Source organism: Arachis duranensis, chromosome 8 (genome assembly GCF_000817695.3).
Source record: "Arachis duranensis cultivar V14167 chromosome 8, aradu.V14167.gnm2.J7QH, whole genome shotgun sequence".
Taxonomy (NCBI): domain Eukaryota; kingdom Viridiplantae; phylum Streptophyta; class Magnoliopsida; order Fabales; family Fabaceae; genus Arachis; species Arachis duranensis.
Window position 1 is genome coordinate 36,082,649 of NC_029779.3, and position 18,658 is coordinate 36,101,306.

Consider the following 18,658-nt stretch of genomic DNA (forward strand, 5'->3'; position numbering starts at 1 on the left):
TTGTATATTTTTAGAGTATTTGATTTTACCCAATTATATATATATTTTAGAAAATTAGAATATTTTTAGTATTCATTTATATATTTTGAACTTATGAAAGATATTGAAATATTTTATAATTTAGAATGGATTTATTTAAAAAATATTATTTAATTTAATGATGTGTGTCTGAAATAAATTTATGTTAAGTTTACTTTAACTACAATATAAACCAATTTAAAAATAATATCGAATAAAAATATTAAGTCCGACTAAGTTTTGTATATCCTTAACTATAGTTATGATAACTATATGACCCCATAAAAGTATTAATAATAAAAACTATACTTTTAATTTCAAATATATTTTTTAAATATTATCATCATTTTATAAACGCCGTAAATTCGCCTTATTTCTTTACCAATAAAATAGTCATATTCAAAGGCACGTTTGCCGTACCACGTTGAATGTCTTCTTATCCTAAGGCTATAAAACATTAAAACCATAGAAAAATCAAGGCTCGTAGCTTGACCATGGCTAAAAGATTTGACAAGTGCATTTAGTATATTTAAGAAAGTTTTAACTCTAAGACTGCAATCCTAAAGCTAGAATTAGTGAGTGCCGGTAGGCATGAAATACCCTAAAGTATTATTGAGTCTAAATCAGGTGTACGTCGGTGAAAGGCTATTAAACACAGATATTTTATTCAGTTATTGTACTTGTATATTGAATATATTTTGGGTGCAACACTCATTGCACGCTTCTCTGATATGTTTGTTGTGTTCAATGGTGTTGTATTTAATTGTATTTTAATAAAAAATTATTTTTTATTAATTACGTATTAGTGTATTTAATTTTATTTTTAATATATATTTTTTAAATAAATTTAAAAATAATATATATTATTATTTATTAAAAATATTATATATATATATGTGTATTCTCGTGTCTTATTAAATTTTAAAATTTGTGTGTTTACATATCTTATATCGTGTGGTATCCTATGTTTATATCAGTGTTTGTGCATCATACGTCAAAAGTTTTATTTTAAATTTGGCTGTTTAAAAGGTTTGACCAAATTTAAAATCTATTTAAAAAAATAACAAAACTTTTTATCACTTTTGCAAAAATTTTAATTATGTTACAATAGCGTATTAATAATACCAAAGTATTTATTAATCTATATCTTTTAATAAATTAAAAATATGTAATAATAATAAATTTAAAATTAGTCAAGATAATAAATATAATATATTAAAACTAAAAGGTCATAAGATTCAACTTATGGATTCAACAAAATAGTTTCTTTTTTTTATAGATTATATATGATATGATGTATGATGAAGGAAATTTTAGAAAAAAAAATATATACCAGCTTTCTTTTCTATTTTTATTATATATACTAGTATATTAATAGACACACATTAATCCACCTTTTTGTAAATTAAGTATGAAGAATAATAATACTTCAAAATTAGTTAAGATGATAAATATGTTATACTAAAATTAAAAAGTCCTGAATTTAATTCTTGGTGTTAATAATTTTTTTATAGATTATATATGACAAAGAGTATTTTGCGAAAGAAAAATTGTATTCCAACTCTCATATTCTCATTATATATATAGTATAGAAGTATAGATATAGATTTTTATTTAATAAATTAAATATAGATATGATCATATGAATGATTGGCTTAGTACATTAATTAGAAAGTAAGAAATAAGTTTAAAATAAACAATATGAATCTCTATTTAAATCCTAATAAAGCAATAAATTTTTAGGCATAACAAGTAAGTCAGTATATGAAACATAAAAAATTAATAATAATTAGTCTATTTTAAATATTGATGACGGTCATTACTTTGAATTTGAACAAGTATGTTCGTAACGCACATTAATTAATCTAACTTTGCCAGTCTAAGAATGTCAGCTAGTGTGTGCTGCATCTTATCTCTTGTTCTTTATCTACTAATCCTCTAACAAAATAAGCAACGACAATTTAAAAAAGAAAAAAAAAAGTAAGCACCAATGGAAAGGTTTCCTTTGTTTCTATTGTGCTTCTCATTGATGCACGATGCTGCCATTTCCAGTACAATACAAAGCATTAGTACTACACAGTCCCTGACTGATGGTGACACCATGGTTTCAGCCGGTGGAACCTTTGCAGTTGGATTCTTAAGTATTCCAGAAGGTTCCAAGAACCGTTACCTCGGGATATGGTACAATAAAGTGCCATCTAGAACAGTACCATGGATTGCCAATAGAAACGCTCCACTTAATGACTCGTCCGGGGTCTTGAAGATCACTGGCAATGGAACTCTTGCTCTTCATACTCATAACGACACCATCATTTGGCATTCCAACTCATCAGGAATCGCGCAGCGACCGGTTGCAGTGCTTTTGGATTCAGGGAACCTGGTTGTGAAGGAAGATGGGAGCAATGATGATGATTTGAAGAGTTTCATTTGGCAGAGTTTTGATTACCCTTATGACACGCTACTGCCAGGGATGAAACTGGGAAGTGACTTAACTACAGGCCTTACAAGGTACCTAACATCACCGATTAGCTCTGATGATCCTTCTGAAGGTAGCTATACTTTGCAGCTTGATATTGTTGGATATCCTCAATTTTGTATAAGAAATGGCGAATCCAGGACATATTGTGCTGGACCTTGGAACGGTGTTCGGTTCGGCGGAATTCCCCAGTTAAAACATAATACTATATACACCTATTACTTTGTTTACAACAAGGAAGAGATATATTACTCATATGAGCTTGAGAATAGTGCTGTATATTCAAGGTTTGTGCTAACCGCAGACGGATCAATGATTCGTTATGTGTGGAGTGTTACGAATAAGAGTTGGAGTGTCTATCTAACATTACCAACTGATATCTGTGATGATTATGGTAAATGTGGAGCATATGGTATCTGTAATGTAGCCAACTCCCCTGTATGTGGTTGCTTATTGACAGGATTTGAACCTAAAGTCCCTGAAGAATGGAATCAGACGGATTGGTCTGATGGTTGTGTTCGAATCAATAAATTGAATTGCCAGGATGATGGATTTGTACAGTTGTCTGGTTTGAAGTTACCAAACACACAAAGAGCATCAGGGTTAAATAATAGCATGAGTCTTGAGGAGTGTGCTAATTTATGCATGAAGAATTGTTCCTGCACGGCTTATGCTTCCTTGGATATCAGGAATGGAGGAAGCGGGTGTTTATTCTGGTATGATGAGCTGATAGATATTAGAGTTCTGAGTGATCCACAGCAAGATCTTTTTGTCAGAATGTCAAGGAAAGATATAGGTATAGAAATTCGTCTCACAATTTAACAAGTTCCTTCTTTCTATATTTCTTTTTGCATTGTTTTCTTAGTTGTAAATGTTCAATTGTATTTTTTATTTTTTTCCTAGATGAAATTACGAAGTCAAAACATAAATCCAAGAACAAGAAGGTGCTGATTATTGCTTTCAGCTCAGTCATATCGGTAGGAATTTTGATCCTATGCCTATCCTTCATCGTATATAGAAGAAAGAAGAACAAGATAAACTATAGTAAGTCACTTCTGCAGCCTCGTGTTTCATGACTTTCCATCAAAATTATTTCTCAGACAAATTAGTTCGGTCATCGCCTTTAATAAAATTTTTAATATGCGTACTAGACAAAGTCACTAATAAATTTTATTAGAAAATAATTAGGTCGAAAAAAATTTCATTATAAGAGTCTCCCTTATGCAGGGATCAATTTGCCTCAAGAATTTGTAGAGTAACTAAAATTTGTTTGGAACCATAGTGTCAGATCTAATTAATAGAAAATTAACCTATAGATGAATTTGATGTAAATTTACAATAATATTATAACATTAGGGATAAATGGAGGCTCTATAGTAAGTAGCAACAGGATTATCTAGCAACATATTTTAAGAGGCATGAGAAAATCTAATCCAAAGATTTCTGCAATCTTTCATCTGCCATGCTATTTTTGTTCTTTTCTTAATGCTTACTGCTTTGTAGGAAGCATGAGACACAGTACAGAAAGATATGCACATGCAATAGAAGACCAGGAGGAAGACCTTGATCTACCATTGTTTGATATGGCTACACTTATTTCTGCAACCAATAACTTCTCCAACAATAACATATTAGGAAAAGGTGGTTATGGAACTGTTTATCAGGTAATATATATCAGACAAAATATCAGTACATGAACTTGGAATTTCAAAATCTTGCTATATAATCTGTTCTCTTCAGCCACTGCTGCTTGTAAGTTAAAATGGTTAGTGCTTTATACTTAATAGTATGAACTTAAGCATATTGTTTCTAAAAGTGGATATTCGCATCAAATACCGCAATATTCAGGGTACACTGAAAGATGGAAGAGAAATAGCTGTTAAGAGGCTCTCAGAAAATTCTAGACAAGGTCTTCAAGAGTTCAAAAGTGAAGTGATGAATGTAGTCAAACTTCAGCACAGGAATTTGGTGAAGCTTCTAGGGTGTTGCATTCAAGCAGAAGAAAGGATGCTGATCTATGAGTTTATGCCAAATAAAAGCTTGGACTACTTCATATTTGGTTTGTTTCTAAGTAGATACTTTAGTTTTGATTTTTATTTACCAACAATTATTTTCTAGTTTGGGTAATAGATCTACATGCACATAAGTTCCATGGTTCCTAGGACATTTTCTCTTGACATGTTAAGGGCAATACTGTTTCTTCTAAAACATTGTGGGATATGTTGTTCCCCTAAAAGAATATGTTCAAAATTTGAGCTACAAATACTACTTTAATCTGAAACTCAGCCTTACTTTCTTTTTTCCTTTATATATATATATATAAAAGATAAACAGAGAAGCATGCAACTACTTTGGCCTCAGCGTTTCCTTATTATTGTTGGGATTGCACGGGGTGTTCTCTATCTCCATCAAGATTCAAGACATAGAATAGTTCACAGAGATCTCAAGGCTAGCAATGTTCTACTAGATGACGAAATGAACGCCAAAATCTCTGATTTTGGACTAGCCAGAAGCTTTAAAGGAAATGAAAATGAAGCAAACACAACAAGAGTTGTTGGAACTTAGTAAGTAATTGATTACTTAACATGTTTCTATATATATATAGAGAGAAAATTCCTGCCTTGTTCTGAAGCTTATACTTGTATGTTGATGTTTTGTAGTGGTTATCTATCTCCAGAGTACCTAATTGATGGAATTTTCTCAACAAAGTCTGATGTTTATAGCTTTGGTGTGCTTGTACTAGAGATAGTAAGTGGAAAAAGAAATAGAGGGTTCAGCGATAAAAATCATCGCTTTAATCTTCTCGGACATGTAAGCTTAACTTTTGTTTGTTATTCATATCTATTTTGTTCGTTACAAACCAAATAATATGTGTTCCTTCACCTAATTCATGTCCTAACTCTACCTGGTGTGACAAAACTTGTTATTGTATTAAGTATTAACTAAATAAATGGACACCTACAGGTATGGACACTCTTCATGGATGGTAATTGTTCAGAAATAATCGATCCGTCCATCAGAAATTCATCCGAATTATCTGGAGTCATAAGAATAATTCATGTGGGTCTACTTTGTGTTCAACAGAATCCAGAAGACAGGCCAAGCATGGCACATGCTCTTATGATGCTGAGTAGCGAATGCACACTGCCTCAACCGAAAATGCCAGGATTCTTTACCGAGAGAGATCCTGTGGGTGACACTTCTTCATCAAGCAATAGTAAACTAGTGTCATTTAATGAAGTCACTGTTACTGTGGTGCATCCACGGTAGATTCTGTTTCTTAAATCATGATTAGCTGAATTCAGCACGTTAGATAACATTTCATGACAGTAGCACAGATTCCTTTTACAATAATACAGAAATTTTATACTGTGATGTTTAGGGGATTTTGTTAATTGATTACATGTTTGTTATATGCTATTTTAAGGACTAAGGTTATGATTCATGGGAACATACATAAATATAATAAATGTAAATAATATTGAGTATTAGACATATATAGAGAAAGTATATATACATATACGCATATAAATCTAGTAAAAATATAGTACTCACACTAGTGTTTGTGTTTCAGTCCAAAAATTTGAAAGTATATTCAGCAAAAATTTAGTCATAATAAATAGAGAAAAGAACAAATAGGTCCTTGATTTTTTGGTCTGCGGACATTTATGTCCTTGAGAATTTGAAAATACATTTAAGTTTCCGACTTTCTCAAAATCTGGACATATCGATCCCTGGGTCTAATTTGTTCCATTTTAAAAATTCTCCCACATGTGCATCCGTATATCAGTCAGGCCAATACAACGGAAGCCATGTTTGATTTTTTTGTTGGGTCTACCAGACTCAAGTGAACAAAGGGATCAATGTGTCCAAATTTTGAGAAGGTCGAAGATTTAAATGTATATTCAAATCGTTTGGAATTTAAATGTTCGCAGGCCAAAAGGTCAAGGACCTATTTGTCATTTTCTCTAATAAATAACTCTACCAAGTTGCAGAAGCCAAACAAATAAGCACGCCATGACGTCAACCAATTCACACAACAAGAAATAAAAACCATACAAAGTTTCCACAACTCATGAAATATTGGCAGACCAAATGATCTTGGTTAAAATTTTCTGAGATAAACAGTTAAATGGTAAAATATCTAGTTATTAATACATAATTTTCATATCTTTTCAGTAAGCAGATTCAAGATTAATAAACTAATAAGGCAATTGAAATTAGCAGTTATTAACTCAAGACTCCCCCATGTTTTTCTGTCATGAAGATTCCACATTTAAGAGACATTACTGCTTCCTTTCATAAGAGACTTACTTATCACGAAACATTTCTTCTTTTCCTTTCATTATTATCATCTCCATTTCAATTGGTTCATCAATGAAATAGCTAGTCATCCTATATTTAACCAATAACAAACATAACGTGATAGATGGGACACGTTAAAGGAATAATGTCATGTATCATATTCAACAGACATTGAAATGCACGAGCACCACTGCCGCTTGACAGTTGACTCGGTATATAAGACCATAGAAAAGTCATGACCGTTGCTTGATACTGTAATTCAGCAGTGAATTTATTATATTAGGAATGTTTTTAACTCTTGGAATAGACTGCAATCCTAAGAGTAGTGTGTGCCACATGTCTTAGCTCTGTACACTAATTATCAGGTCTTGAGGCCTAATACCACATAATAACGTCTAAAATCTAAAATAAATCACTTAATTATTCATAACAATATATATGTTCAGCAAACATTGAGGCACAATAAACCACAGGCATACCAAGTTGCACAAGCCATGCCAATAAGCACGGTATTGTAGTCAACCAATCCACCAAACAAGAAATAAATAACCATCCAAAGTTTGCACAAGTCATGGGAATATTTGTAGACCAAATAATTAACGTGACATTCTTCAATGAGATAAAGAGTAAAATACATAGAAAAAGTCTAGGGAGCCAGCAGTTTTATTGAATTTTGGCCAGCATGTAACCAGCAGAGGAAGGTGAGCCATTGGATGAAATCTCATACCAATCTCACACCATCAAATCATCATTGATGGCTAGTTGATGGCTAACAATCACAAAAATTGCTGCCCCCTAGCATTGCTCAACAAGGCAATTAAGAAAGTTTCCAACTGTCGCTATAAGCTAACTGACTAAGCATGCCTACTAATGTGCTTGGATTTCAGCTTCTAGCTGTTTATCACTTTATCTACTGATAGCAATAAACAAAACATTAATTGAAAGTTTCACCTTGTTTCTCTTATGCTTTTCATTGCTGCATGATACAGCAGTTTCCATTTGTCATGGCTCGAACCTGGCCATGACTGGCGCTCAAGGGACAAGTCCCTCAGCAAGCCAAACGACTAAATTTTCAGAAAAACGGACAGAATCTCCTTTGTTTCAAAGACCTTACCAACATAAATATTAACTCCCTGTATCAATAATAAACATCAATTTCCACAGACAACAACAACAGCATATTCCAACTATATCCACAACCACATATATCCAAAATACGCATTTTGTATAAATATATATATATATCAAGTTGATAACTAGAGTATATAGTTAAATCCATAAGTCTTACATAACCAACTTATAATTGCTATCTAAACAGTTCAAGATTTCGAAATAAAATAACCCACATGAAGATCCTGCCTATGACATATGGAGCATTGACATAATCTAAATTTTTGAACAGAGGTTTCATTACATAATCACTTAGCCCTTGGAAAGAAAAAGGGCTCACCGAAATCACTAAGATCTACTAAGGGGCAGGTGGAATGGAACCTGGAATGACTCCTGTATCTGAAAAATATGGGAATATAATAGGGTGAGTTTTGCAACTCAGTGAGTAAACATTACATCTATAACCCACACGAGACAATATAGAGTTTACCTTGAAAATTATATTTCTTTTCAGAGATGAGAAATTCATATTAATTAATTATGCAAACAAATAAATAAATAGTTAAGCGGATGAACTGAAATGAGAGTTCTCATTCCAAAAGTCAAATCAAATCAAATATTACACACCTAGGGCGGCTCCACCTCTAAGGCTAGCCTTTTCCTCTAATGTGCCCGTACGGTATAACAGATCCAATGTGTGGCCTACACGTTAGGCTAGCAACGCCCCTGCTAGCTGAGGTCTGAGCCAGATGCATCTAGGTTAACGTTATAACCGCCGTTAACTACGGTTTTCTAGTCAGAGTCTCCCAAACCAATCCAACCAAATCACTTATAAAAATCTCTAACACATATAATGTACTACTAAATTCCATAGCAAATCCAATATATATAAGATTGCATACTAAAATTTTTATTTAAAATTCAATAAAGTCAAATAAAAAAACATGTATGCTTTACAAAATATATAAATATCGTCTCGTGAGTATTTTTATAAAATTATAAGTTTAACAAATCAATATTTATTTTTAAAAATTCAAAAATCACAATAATCAAATATTTTTAAACTACAAAAATAATAATTCAACATAAATATTGATAATAATATATTTAAAAACAATTATAGATATAATATCCACTCACAACTTGATTCCAAAAAACCGGAAGCAACTCTGAGCGCGTCAACGAGCTACCAAATGATGTCCAATAATTCTACAACTCTAGAAATATGACAATAATGATATTTGTGAGCTACTAATATTGTCAATTAACATAATCTTACTCACCTTGACAAAAGCCCCAAATTTTCTAATCCTAAGAACCCTAATTCGGATTTATACATACCCATAAATATAGAGATGACAAAAATTGAGAATATGACTAATTATTGAGTCAAATAGTTACTTTAAAACCTCAATAATAATTGGAACTCAAAGTTGAATGCTTCTTTCACTCACTAAGTTGACATTTTATGATTTGAGATTTTGAGAAAATGAGATTTTGAATAAATAGAGACAGAGTAGAATAAGAAAGGAAGGTAAGACGATGAAGATGAGTTTGATAATATTGGGTGGTTGATTGCAAGGAGAAGAGATGAGGAATTGTAGTTGAGAAGGGAAGAAAAGAGGGGATTTCTAGTGTTGTTGTTAGGAAGAAATAAGAAGGAAAATGAAAGAAAGAAGAGAAAAGAAATGTTTAAGTGGGGGCATGTGCCCCCCAACGTGCTCTCCCCTTTTTTTTCCTTTCTTTACGGTTATTACACCATTACCATAGAAAGCGTTAGTACTACCCAGTCCCTCAATGATGGTGATACCATGGTTTCAGGTGGTGGAACCTTTGTACTAGGATTCTTCAATAGCCAAGACAATCCCATGAAACGTTATCTTGGAATATGTTACAACGAAGTAGTACCTATGACGGTAGTATGGGTTGCCAAGAGAAACAATCCCCTCAATGACTCATCAGGCTCTTGAAGATCACTGATAAAGGATTGCTTGTGCTTCTCAACAATAACAATAACATCTTTTGGTCATCCAACTCATCATCAAATTTGACACAACAACCAGTTGCATTGCTTTGGGATTCAGGGAACCTCATTGTGAACACCAATAACAAGGAGTCAGAATATATTCTTTGGCAGAGTTTAGATTACCCTTTTGACACGCTATTGCCAGGGATGAAGCTGGGGACCGATTTAACTACAGGCCTAAATAGGAACCTCACATCAAGGAGTAGCCCTGACGATCCTTCTAATATTTGAGTGCTGAGTGATCCACAGCAAGATCTTTATGTCAGAATGTCCAAGAAGGATCCAGGTATCTGTTCATATCCCAACTTTGATGTCCCTTTTCTATCATTCTTTTCATACTATTGTTAAACTTGTTTCTTTTTGTCTTTAAATATATTTTCTTAGATGAAGATAACAAGTTAAAATGTAGAACCAATATCCGGAAGCTGTGGATTATGGTCTCCTGCTCAGTCTTATTTGTAGGAATTTTAATCCTGTGTGGATCATTCATCGTTTGTAGAAGAAGGATGTACCCGTTACACGGTAAGTACTTCTGCAGATTCATGTGCCTGACCTCCGTTATTCTATAGAGTTTCTTTTTGAGAATGATTGTGATATAAATTTTTAATGTATTGTTTGGGTAGTAATAGTATGAGATTCATGCTCTTATTTATTTTTGATCTCTTTGTGCTTCTTTTCATATGCACTATAGAGATAAATCTTTCCTTTTCTTGTTCTTTTTCGTCTTTTCCCAGTTCCCACTGTTTATTACTCTATAGGAAACCTGAGAAGCAATTCAGAAGAGCATGAGGAAGAAGAACTAGAGCTACCCTTGTTTGATAGGGCTACACTTAATTTTGCAACTAACAGATTTTCCACCGATAACATATTAGGAACAGGTGGTTTTGGTTCTGTTTATAAGGTATTGATCAGATAAGAAGTTAAGAACAAATTGATATCAAGGTGTCCACCATGATAGTGATTAAAAAATATAGAAATTCTGAAATGTATATTTTATAATATTCAGGGCATACTGGAAAGTGGAAAAGAAATAGCTGTTAAGAGGCTCTCAGAAAATTCTAGGCAAGGACTTAAAAGAGTTTAAAACCGAAGTCATGCACATAGCAAAACTTCAGCACAGGAATTTGGCGAAGCTTCTAGGAAGTTGCATTCAAGTGAAAGAAAGGATGCTGGTCTATGAGTTTATGCCAAATAAAAGCTTGGACCACTTCATATTTGGTTTGATTCCACTTGAATATTATTTCTAGTTCTTTTTTATTCTCTAGTTTGGATAATTAGATTTTCTTCCCATCAGAATATGTAGTTAAAGTGACAAGTTTATAGTCTTTAATTATATCATACTGAACTTATTAAATTTTCATAATATGGCTAATTATTAATCACTTTTTTCCACATAAGCTTTTGAAGCTCATAAGAATATCAGTACAACTTATTTATCTTCTAAAGCAGATGGTGACAAAGGCATATTACTAGACTGGCCTAAGCGTTTTCTCATTATAAATGGTATTGCACGGGGCCTTCTATATCTTCATCAAGACTCGAGGCATAGAGTAATACATAGAGATCTCAAGGCTGGAAATATTTTGTTAGATACTGAAATGAATCCAAAAATCTCAGACTTTGGCCCGGCAAGAAGCATCGTAGGAAACAAAAATGAAGCAACCACAAATCATGTTGTCGGAACTTAGTAAGTTCTTATGGTTGATTAATTGATATGTTGCATGTATAAAGTGTGATATTTTCCTTGTTCTGTAATTGAATATTGATTATATGTGCAGTGGCGATATCGCACCAGAGTACATAATTGATGGACTATTCTCAACAAAATCTGATGTCTATAGCTTTGGTGTGTAATGTGTTAGTGGAAAGAGAAATAAAGCGTTCAACCATAGATATCACCACTTTAGTCTTCTCGGGCATGTAAGCTTAATTTTCATTGTCCTTGCTATTTATTTTTAACAGAACTAGACACATAAATACAGGCATGGACATTTTTCATAGAAGACAAGTGCTTAGATATAGTTAATGCATCTACCAGAGACTCAATTCATTTACCAGAAGTCACGAGATCGATTCATGTGGGTCTGTTATGCGTGCAATGAAGTCGAGAGGATCAGCCAAGCATGTCATACGTGCTTACGATGCTGAGTAGTGAATGGGCATTGCCTCAACCAAAAAAGCCTGGATTCTTCACTCAGAGAGATTTGGTTGGTGGCAGTTCTTCCTCAAGCAACAGCAACAACAAAATATTGTCAATTAATAAACTCTCAGTTAGTGAGATTGATCCACGGTAGATGTGATTTTGGAATCAGTTTCCCATCTTTATACAACAAATGCTTTAAACTAAAACAAATTGTATACTAATGTGAAGTGCTTAAATAAGAGAATTTGTCAGTTTGTAAGTAGGATTTAGGGATGGAGTAAACTGATAGAAAGTTTTATTACTTGTTTATGTTTCATCTTAATAAATATACTTTGTACCAAGAATATTTTTCTCTATTCTTTTAAATAGAAATTAGATTTCAAAATCTAATAAGCAGAACGAATAGTACAATATTCACGTTTCAATAATAATAATTTTGATAAAGATATAAATGAACTCGGTAAAAGAACGCGCTAAGATTACTAATATAATGTTGACATGGACGATGTCTCAGTGGAACAATAATTCCTGTCATAAATCATAATTGCTAAGCTAAATAAAGACCACAGAAATGTACGTCGAGGTTTCTTGGCTTTTGCTTTATAATTCACATATTCACATATGGGATTTCTAGCTATCAAGAAAATTTTCCAACTGTCACTATAGACTGCCGTGTACTTGCATTTCAGCTTCTGGTTCTTTATCTATAAATCCTCAAACTTTAACAGCTTTATTACCAACTAAAGCTACAAAAATTAAAACAAAATACATCAAAATAATAATGGAACGGTTCACCTTGCTTCTGTTATGCTTCTCATTGCTGCATCATACAGCTATTTCTACAATCATAGACACTATTAGTACTACACAGTACCTCACTGATGGTGACACCATGCTTTCAGCTGATGAAAACTTTGCAATTGGATTCTTCGGTATACCAGAAAGTTCCATGAACCGTTACCTTGGAATATGGTACTATAAAGTGCCAACTAGGACAGTGGCATGGGTTGCCAACAGAAACACTCCACTTAATGACTCATCTGGAATCTTGAAGATCACTGACAAAGGAATTCTTGCTCTTCATAGTCATAACAATACCATCATTTGGCATTCCAACTCCTCAAGATTCGTGCAGCGACCGGTTGCAGTGCTTTTGGATTCAGGGAACCTCATTGTGAAGGAATATGGGAGCAACAACAATGACTTAAAAAGCTTTCTTTGGCAGAGTTTCGATTACCCTTTTGACACAATGCTGCCAGGGATGAAGTTCGGAAGCGACTTAAGTACAGGTTTGAATAGGTACTTAACATCTCAAATTAGCCCCGATGATCCTTCTAAAGGTAACTATACTTTTCAGCTTGATATTGTTGGATATCCAGAATTATGTATAAGAAATGGTGAATCCAAGTCCTTTTCTAGTGGATCCTGGAATGGTCTTCGATTTGGTGGAATTCCCCGGTTAAAACAGAATGCTATATACAACTACTACTTTGTTTACAGTAAGGAAGAGATATATTATACATTTGAGCTTCTTAATAGCTCAATGTATTCAAGATTTGTGCTATCTGCGGATGGAATCATGACACGTTATGTTTGGAGTTTGAGGATACAAAGTTGGACACCCTACCTAACATTGCCAAATGATATCTGTGATAGTTATGGTAAATGTGGACCATATGGTAAATGTAATATAGACAACTCCCCTCCATGTGATTGCTTGAGCGGAACTGTACCTAAAGTCCCTGAAGAATGGAATCAGGCAGATTGGTATAATGGTTGTATTAGAAGTAATCCGCTAAGTTGCCATGGAGATGGATTCAAAAAGTTTACTGGTCTGAAGCTGCCTGATACACAGAAAGCATCATGGTTAAATACTAGCATGAGTCTTGACGAGTGCGCGAAGTTCTGCCTGAAAAATTGCTCCTGCATGGCTTATGCTGCATTGGATATCAGCAACGGGGCAAGTGGGTGTTTAATGTGGCATGATGAGCTGATAGATATTAGAGTCCTGAGTGATCCACAACAAGATCTTTATGTCAGAATGTCCAAGAAAGATTCAGGTAGATGATTGATTATCTCCCAACTTGGATGTTCCTTCCTTCTATTTTTCTTTTGTGTATTGTTTTCTAAATTGCATATTTCCTGTTTAATGTTATTTTTCCTAGATGAAGATGAAAAGTCAAAGGGTAGATCTGATATCCCGAAGATGCAGATTATTGTTTCCAGCTCAGTCTTATTTATAGGAATGATGATGATCCTATGCATTTCCTTGATCCTGTATAGAAGAAAGAAAAACCAGAAAAACTATAGTAAGTCATTTCTTTATGTTCTTGTGATTCTTCTATTGAGTAAAAGCTTTTAGAATTTCAAGTATGTGTTGTTTGGTCCTTCATCGATTAAGTCGGATTCAATGAATAGAATGTATTTTTTGAACCTGCTTGATTTTGGTCTCTCTTAAACTGTTCAAACATTGTATTAACCTATAGATTTTGTGATTTTCTTGTTTCATTTGGTCTTTGCACAATGCTTCTTTTGCAGGGAACATGAGAGGCAACCCAGAAGAGCATCAGGAGGAAGAACTAGATCTACCATATTTTGATATGGCTACACTTATTTCTGCAACCAACAACTTCTCCACCAATAACATATTGGGAAAAGGCGGTTTTGGAGCTGTTTACAAGGTTAATACTTAGTCATATCATGCTCAAATCTGGATATTAGCAACATGGTAGGGAATTTCGATGTGTTGAGATAGGTGCTATAGCCAAATAAGTACATTATTTGAAAGAGTCACTTTTTTGTGTCTGTAGAGAATCTGTATTCATGATTCTGCATTCGGTATTGAATTAAGATTAGCATAAACACAATTAAGACAATATGTTTAAGAAGGGGGTTATTCACAAGATCACAGGTTCAAGCTGTGGAAGCAACCACTTCTATGTAATTATCAGGTAAGTTGTCTATATTACGCCCTTTGGGTGCGACCCTTCTCAGGACCCTGCGTTAACGCGGGATGCTTGTGCACCACACTGTCCCTTCAATATAAGAAAGACAATTGCATCTAGAACCAAAGGTGCTACCATTTATCTGGTTTAACTTCCCTTAATCATCATCTGATAACTGCTGGCTGTAATCAAATTTACCATTATATACACTATAAGCAGGTTGCTTCTAGAAGTTGATACTCACAAAAATATAAATATCATGTTCCATGTTACATTATTTTTACAGGGTGTGTTGGAAGATGGAAGAGAAATAGCAGTTAAGAGGCTTTCAGAAGATTCTAGACAAGGTCTTCAAGAGTTCAAAAGTGAAGTTATGCATGTAGTCAAACTTCAGCACAGGAATTTGGTGAGGCTTCTAGGATGTTGCATTCAAGCAGAGGAGAGGATTCTAGTCTATGAGTTTATGCCAAATAAAAGCTTGGACTACTTCATATTTGGTTTGCTTCTGCTTGATACTTTTGTTTTATTTTCTAATTGATTATGTTCTAGCTTGGGACTATGCATAATAGATACTTATGGTTTATCTCACAAGAAAATCACTCTAAACTCTTTTCTTTGAAAAAGATGAAGACAGAGGCAAGATATTAGACTGGCCTAAGCGGTTCATTATTATAATTGGGATTGCACGAGGCCTTCTCTACCTCCATCAAGATTCAAGACATAGAATAGTCCATAGAGATCTTAAGGCTGGCAATGTTTTGTTAGATGAGGAAATAAATGCGAAAATCTCTGACTTTGGACTAGCCAGAACCCTTGTAGGAAATGAAAATGAAGCAAACACGGCAACTGTTGTCGGAACTTAGTAAGTAGTTGATTACATGACATATTAACATGTGTACAGCAAAATCAGCAAGATAATATTTTCTTTTTATTATATGTAGTGGCTATCTATCTCCAGAGTACCTTATCGATGGAATATTCTCAACAAAATCTGATGTCTATAGCTTCGGAGTGCTGGTGTTAGAGATAGTTACTGGAAAGAGAAATAGAGGCTTCAACAATAAAAATCATGGTTTTAATCTTCTCGGACATGTAATTAAGCTTAACTTATCTTGTATATATTTAATTTTTTGTTACTAGCCAAATAATATATATACCTTCACCTAATTCAGGTTTGGACTCTCTTCATAGATGGTAAGTGTTTAGAAATAGTTGATGGATCAATCAGAGATGATGACGCATCGAATTTATGTGGAGTGATAAGAGCGATTCATGTTGGTCTACTATGCGTTCAAAGAAGTCCAGAGGATAGGCCAAGCATGTCACATGCGCTTATGATGTTGAGTAGTGAATGGCGACTGCCTCGACCGAAAATGCCAGGCTTCTTTACTGAGAGAGATCCTGTTGGTGACACTTCTTCATCAGGCAACACTAAAGTAGTGTCAATTAATGAAGTCACAATTAGTGAGCTGGATCCAAGGTAGAGACGTTGTTTCAAAAATCAGAACATGATTAGCTAACTCAGTACATGCTAGATGACATTGATTAATGATTATACTAATGTGATGTATCTTTGGTTAGAATAAATTTAATTTAAATTTGAAAATAAGTAAAGTCATCATATCATTGGTTTATATATAAACGGTAATGCCTATTAATCTACCAGTTTATTAATTAAATATGTGATACGTGAATTGGGACCCTCAATGTGAAGGATATGAAAGCAACAATGAATTAAAAAATAAAAGTAGAAAATGAAAAATTCTTCTCTTAGAGTAAAAGTTTATCCTTCAATGCAGAACAAGTGTTGTTCTCTTTTTTAATTAAATAAATCTTGACTCTCTATTTGTTATATTTTATATCAGTAATTCAGATTTAGCATTAGAATTAGAGCTTAAGATTAAGAGTTCAGAATTTTAGGATTTAAAATTTTTGTTTTAGAATTCAAAAAATGCTGCATTCCTTATTTTTTTTGAACTGCATTAGCATTCGCCTGGAGTAAAATATTCGTCTATTCTTAATATATAAAAATAGATACATAAGTTATTCACATTATTTTTAAAAAATATTTTTTTTCTATTAATGCCATGTCAACAACATCACTTATTTGGCAAAATATTAAAATCAACCACTTAGTTTTTGCCAAATCAACTATTATTTTCAAATCAGCAAAAAAAATCTATTCTTCTATTCTTAATATATAAAAATAGATACATAAGTTTACCTATATTACTTTTAAAACATCTTTTTCTTTCTATTAATGACATGTCAGCAACATCGCTTACTTGGCAAAATATTAGAATCAACCACTTAGTTTTTGTCAAATCAATTATTATTTCTAAATCAGCAAAATATATAAATATTCAAATTCTAGAACTACTTATATAAGTCTCTTATCACTATTCCTTCAAATTTAGCACAAAAAATTTATTCCCGAACTACACAACATCTCAAACTTACTCAATGGAGCATCATTCTTTGGACAATATCACCAAACAAAAAGACAATGTGTTTATCAAAGTTTATATGGTTTATCTATGAAAAACATTAACACTCACAAATGAAAAAGAGTCTCTTTGCTTAAAAATGATTATATTAGATGAAAAGATACAAAACAAACAAATTTATTATATTTTTAAATTGAATTTACGAAAACATACTTTTTATATTTTTGCTTTTTATACTATTTTATAATACTTTATATATAATTGTATTTTAATATCGTTAAAATTATACTTCTTTTAATATGCTATTCATTATTCTTTTTTAACTAATTATGAACTATGATTTACTAATACTGTAGGGAATAATGAAAGCAAATAAAGGTATAATGAAAACAAACTTTTTACTCACAATTGTTGTGAAAGAAATTAAAGATCAAATTTTGAACATTTCAAGACTATTTTGAATTTGCATCACTTGAGACATTATCTGACAGAGTGGGTCAAAGAAAAATACTAACAAGTAATTTTATTTTATACTATTTCAATTATTATTATTAAAAATAACTTATTAAAAAAATCTACACATTTTTGTTCTTTTTACTGTAGATGTCATTGAAAAACTACATCAAGAGATTAAGAAAAAAGAGAACCAAATAAATTCAAGACACATCTTCAGAAAAAAAACATACCCGCAAAGATGGAATAAACAACATAATAGAAGAACATGTCTTCACAAGAACCTCGATAGAAAGAAGAAAGCAACAATTCTAACAATAACTAATAAAGAAAAAGGAGGACGAGCGCCACGTAAGAAGACTAAATCCATCGACTAAAACAAATATAAAAATCAACCTACCAAATAAAAATGTCACTTTGTACAACTCAACATCCAAATCTTTTGTACTACAAGTTATTTTAAACAAAACACTTTTCAAATTTAACTTTAGTTTACACATATTTAATTTAATTTTACAACTTAACAATTTTTAATATTTATTATATACTATCATTAATTTACAGCTTCGCGTATCGCGCGAATCTCATTCTAGTAAATATAATTATCATCCAATTGAATTTTTCCGGTCATTTTCTTAACTTCCGTCGTACTCGAATATGGTTCATAAATTAAATCAGCTTGAATAATTGAAATGGTTTAGTTTTCATTGGTCAAACCTGGGGAGCATTGTTGAG

The 18,658-nt window shown here is 32.7% G+C and overlaps 2 protein-coding genes and 1 pseudogene across 3 annotated transcripts; all 3 read left to right on the plus strand.

Moving 5' to 3' along the window:
* Positions 1-1,971: 1,971 nt before the first annotated feature.
* Positions 1,972-5,875, plus strand: LOC107462377 (G-type lectin S-receptor-like serine/threonine-protein kinase At4g27290). The gene is made up of 7 exons (XM_016080943.3): positions 1,972-3,290; positions 3,398-3,538; positions 3,998-4,158; positions 4,343-4,553; positions 4,821-5,058; positions 5,155-5,305; positions 5,459-5,875. The coding sequence occupies exons 1-7, from the start codon at positions 2,009-2,011 to the stop codon at positions 5,762-5,764; spliced, it is 2,490 nt and encodes an 829-aa protein (XP_015936429.1). The 5' UTR covers positions 1,972-2,008; the 3' UTR covers positions 5,765-5,875.
* Positions 5,876-9,652: 3,777 nt separating this feature from the next.
* LOC110272440 (G-type lectin S-receptor-like serine/threonine-protein kinase SD1-1) lies at positions 9,653-12,365 on the plus strand (annotated as a pseudogene).
* A 446-nt stretch (positions 12,366-12,811) lies between these two features.
* LOC107462378 (G-type lectin S-receptor-like serine/threonine-protein kinase At4g27290) lies at positions 12,812-16,745 on the plus strand. Of its 2 annotated transcripts, none has more exons than XM_052252719.1 (7): positions 12,812-14,138; positions 14,244-14,387; positions 14,617-14,759; positions 15,310-15,520; positions 15,654-15,885; positions 15,965-16,115; positions 16,196-16,745. In XM_052252719.1, exons 1-7 carry the CDS (start codon positions 12,860-12,862, stop codon positions 16,505-16,507), a joined length of 2,472 nt encoding a protein of 823 aa, XP_052108679.1. In that variant the 5' UTR covers positions 12,812-12,859; the 3' UTR covers positions 16,508-16,745. The 2 variants fall into 2 exon arrangements, with proteins under 2 accessions (XP_052108679.1, XP_015936430.1); XM_016080944.3 differs by having other exon boundaries at positions 15,648-15,885; positions 16,196-16,743.
* The last annotated feature ends 1,913 nt before the right edge of the window (positions 16,746-18,658 follow it).

What these genes read in the sequence shown, in the direction of transcription:
- LOC107462377 (XM_016080943.3), top strand. Translation starts at nt 2,009, where the DNA reads ATGGAAAGGTTTCCTTTGTTTCTATTGTGCTTCTCATTGATGCACGAT. An exon ending in CTTGGACTACTTCATATTTG is followed by an intron (nt 4,554 to 4,820) that starts GTTTGTTTCTAA and finishes TATATATAAAAG; the next exon opens with ATAAACAGAGAAGCATGCAA. An exon ending in GCTTTAATCTTCTCGGACAT is followed by an intron (nt 5,306 to 5,458) that starts GTAAGCTTAACT and finishes GGACACCTACAG; the next exon opens with GTATGGACACTCTTCATGGA.
- LOC107462378 (XM_016080944.3), top strand. Translation starts at nt 12,860, where the DNA reads ATGGAACGGTTCACCTTGCTTCTGTTATGCTTCTCATTGCTGCATCAT. An exon ending in CTTGGACTACTTCATATTTG is followed by an intron (nt 15,521 to 15,647) that starts GTTTGCTTCTGC and finishes TCTTTGAAAAAG; the next exon opens with ATGAAGACAGAGGCAAGATA. An exon ending in GCAACTGTTGTCGGAACTTA is followed by an intron (nt 15,886 to 15,964) that starts GTAAGTAGTTGA and finishes TATTATATGTAG; the next exon opens with TGGCTATCTATCTCCAGAGT.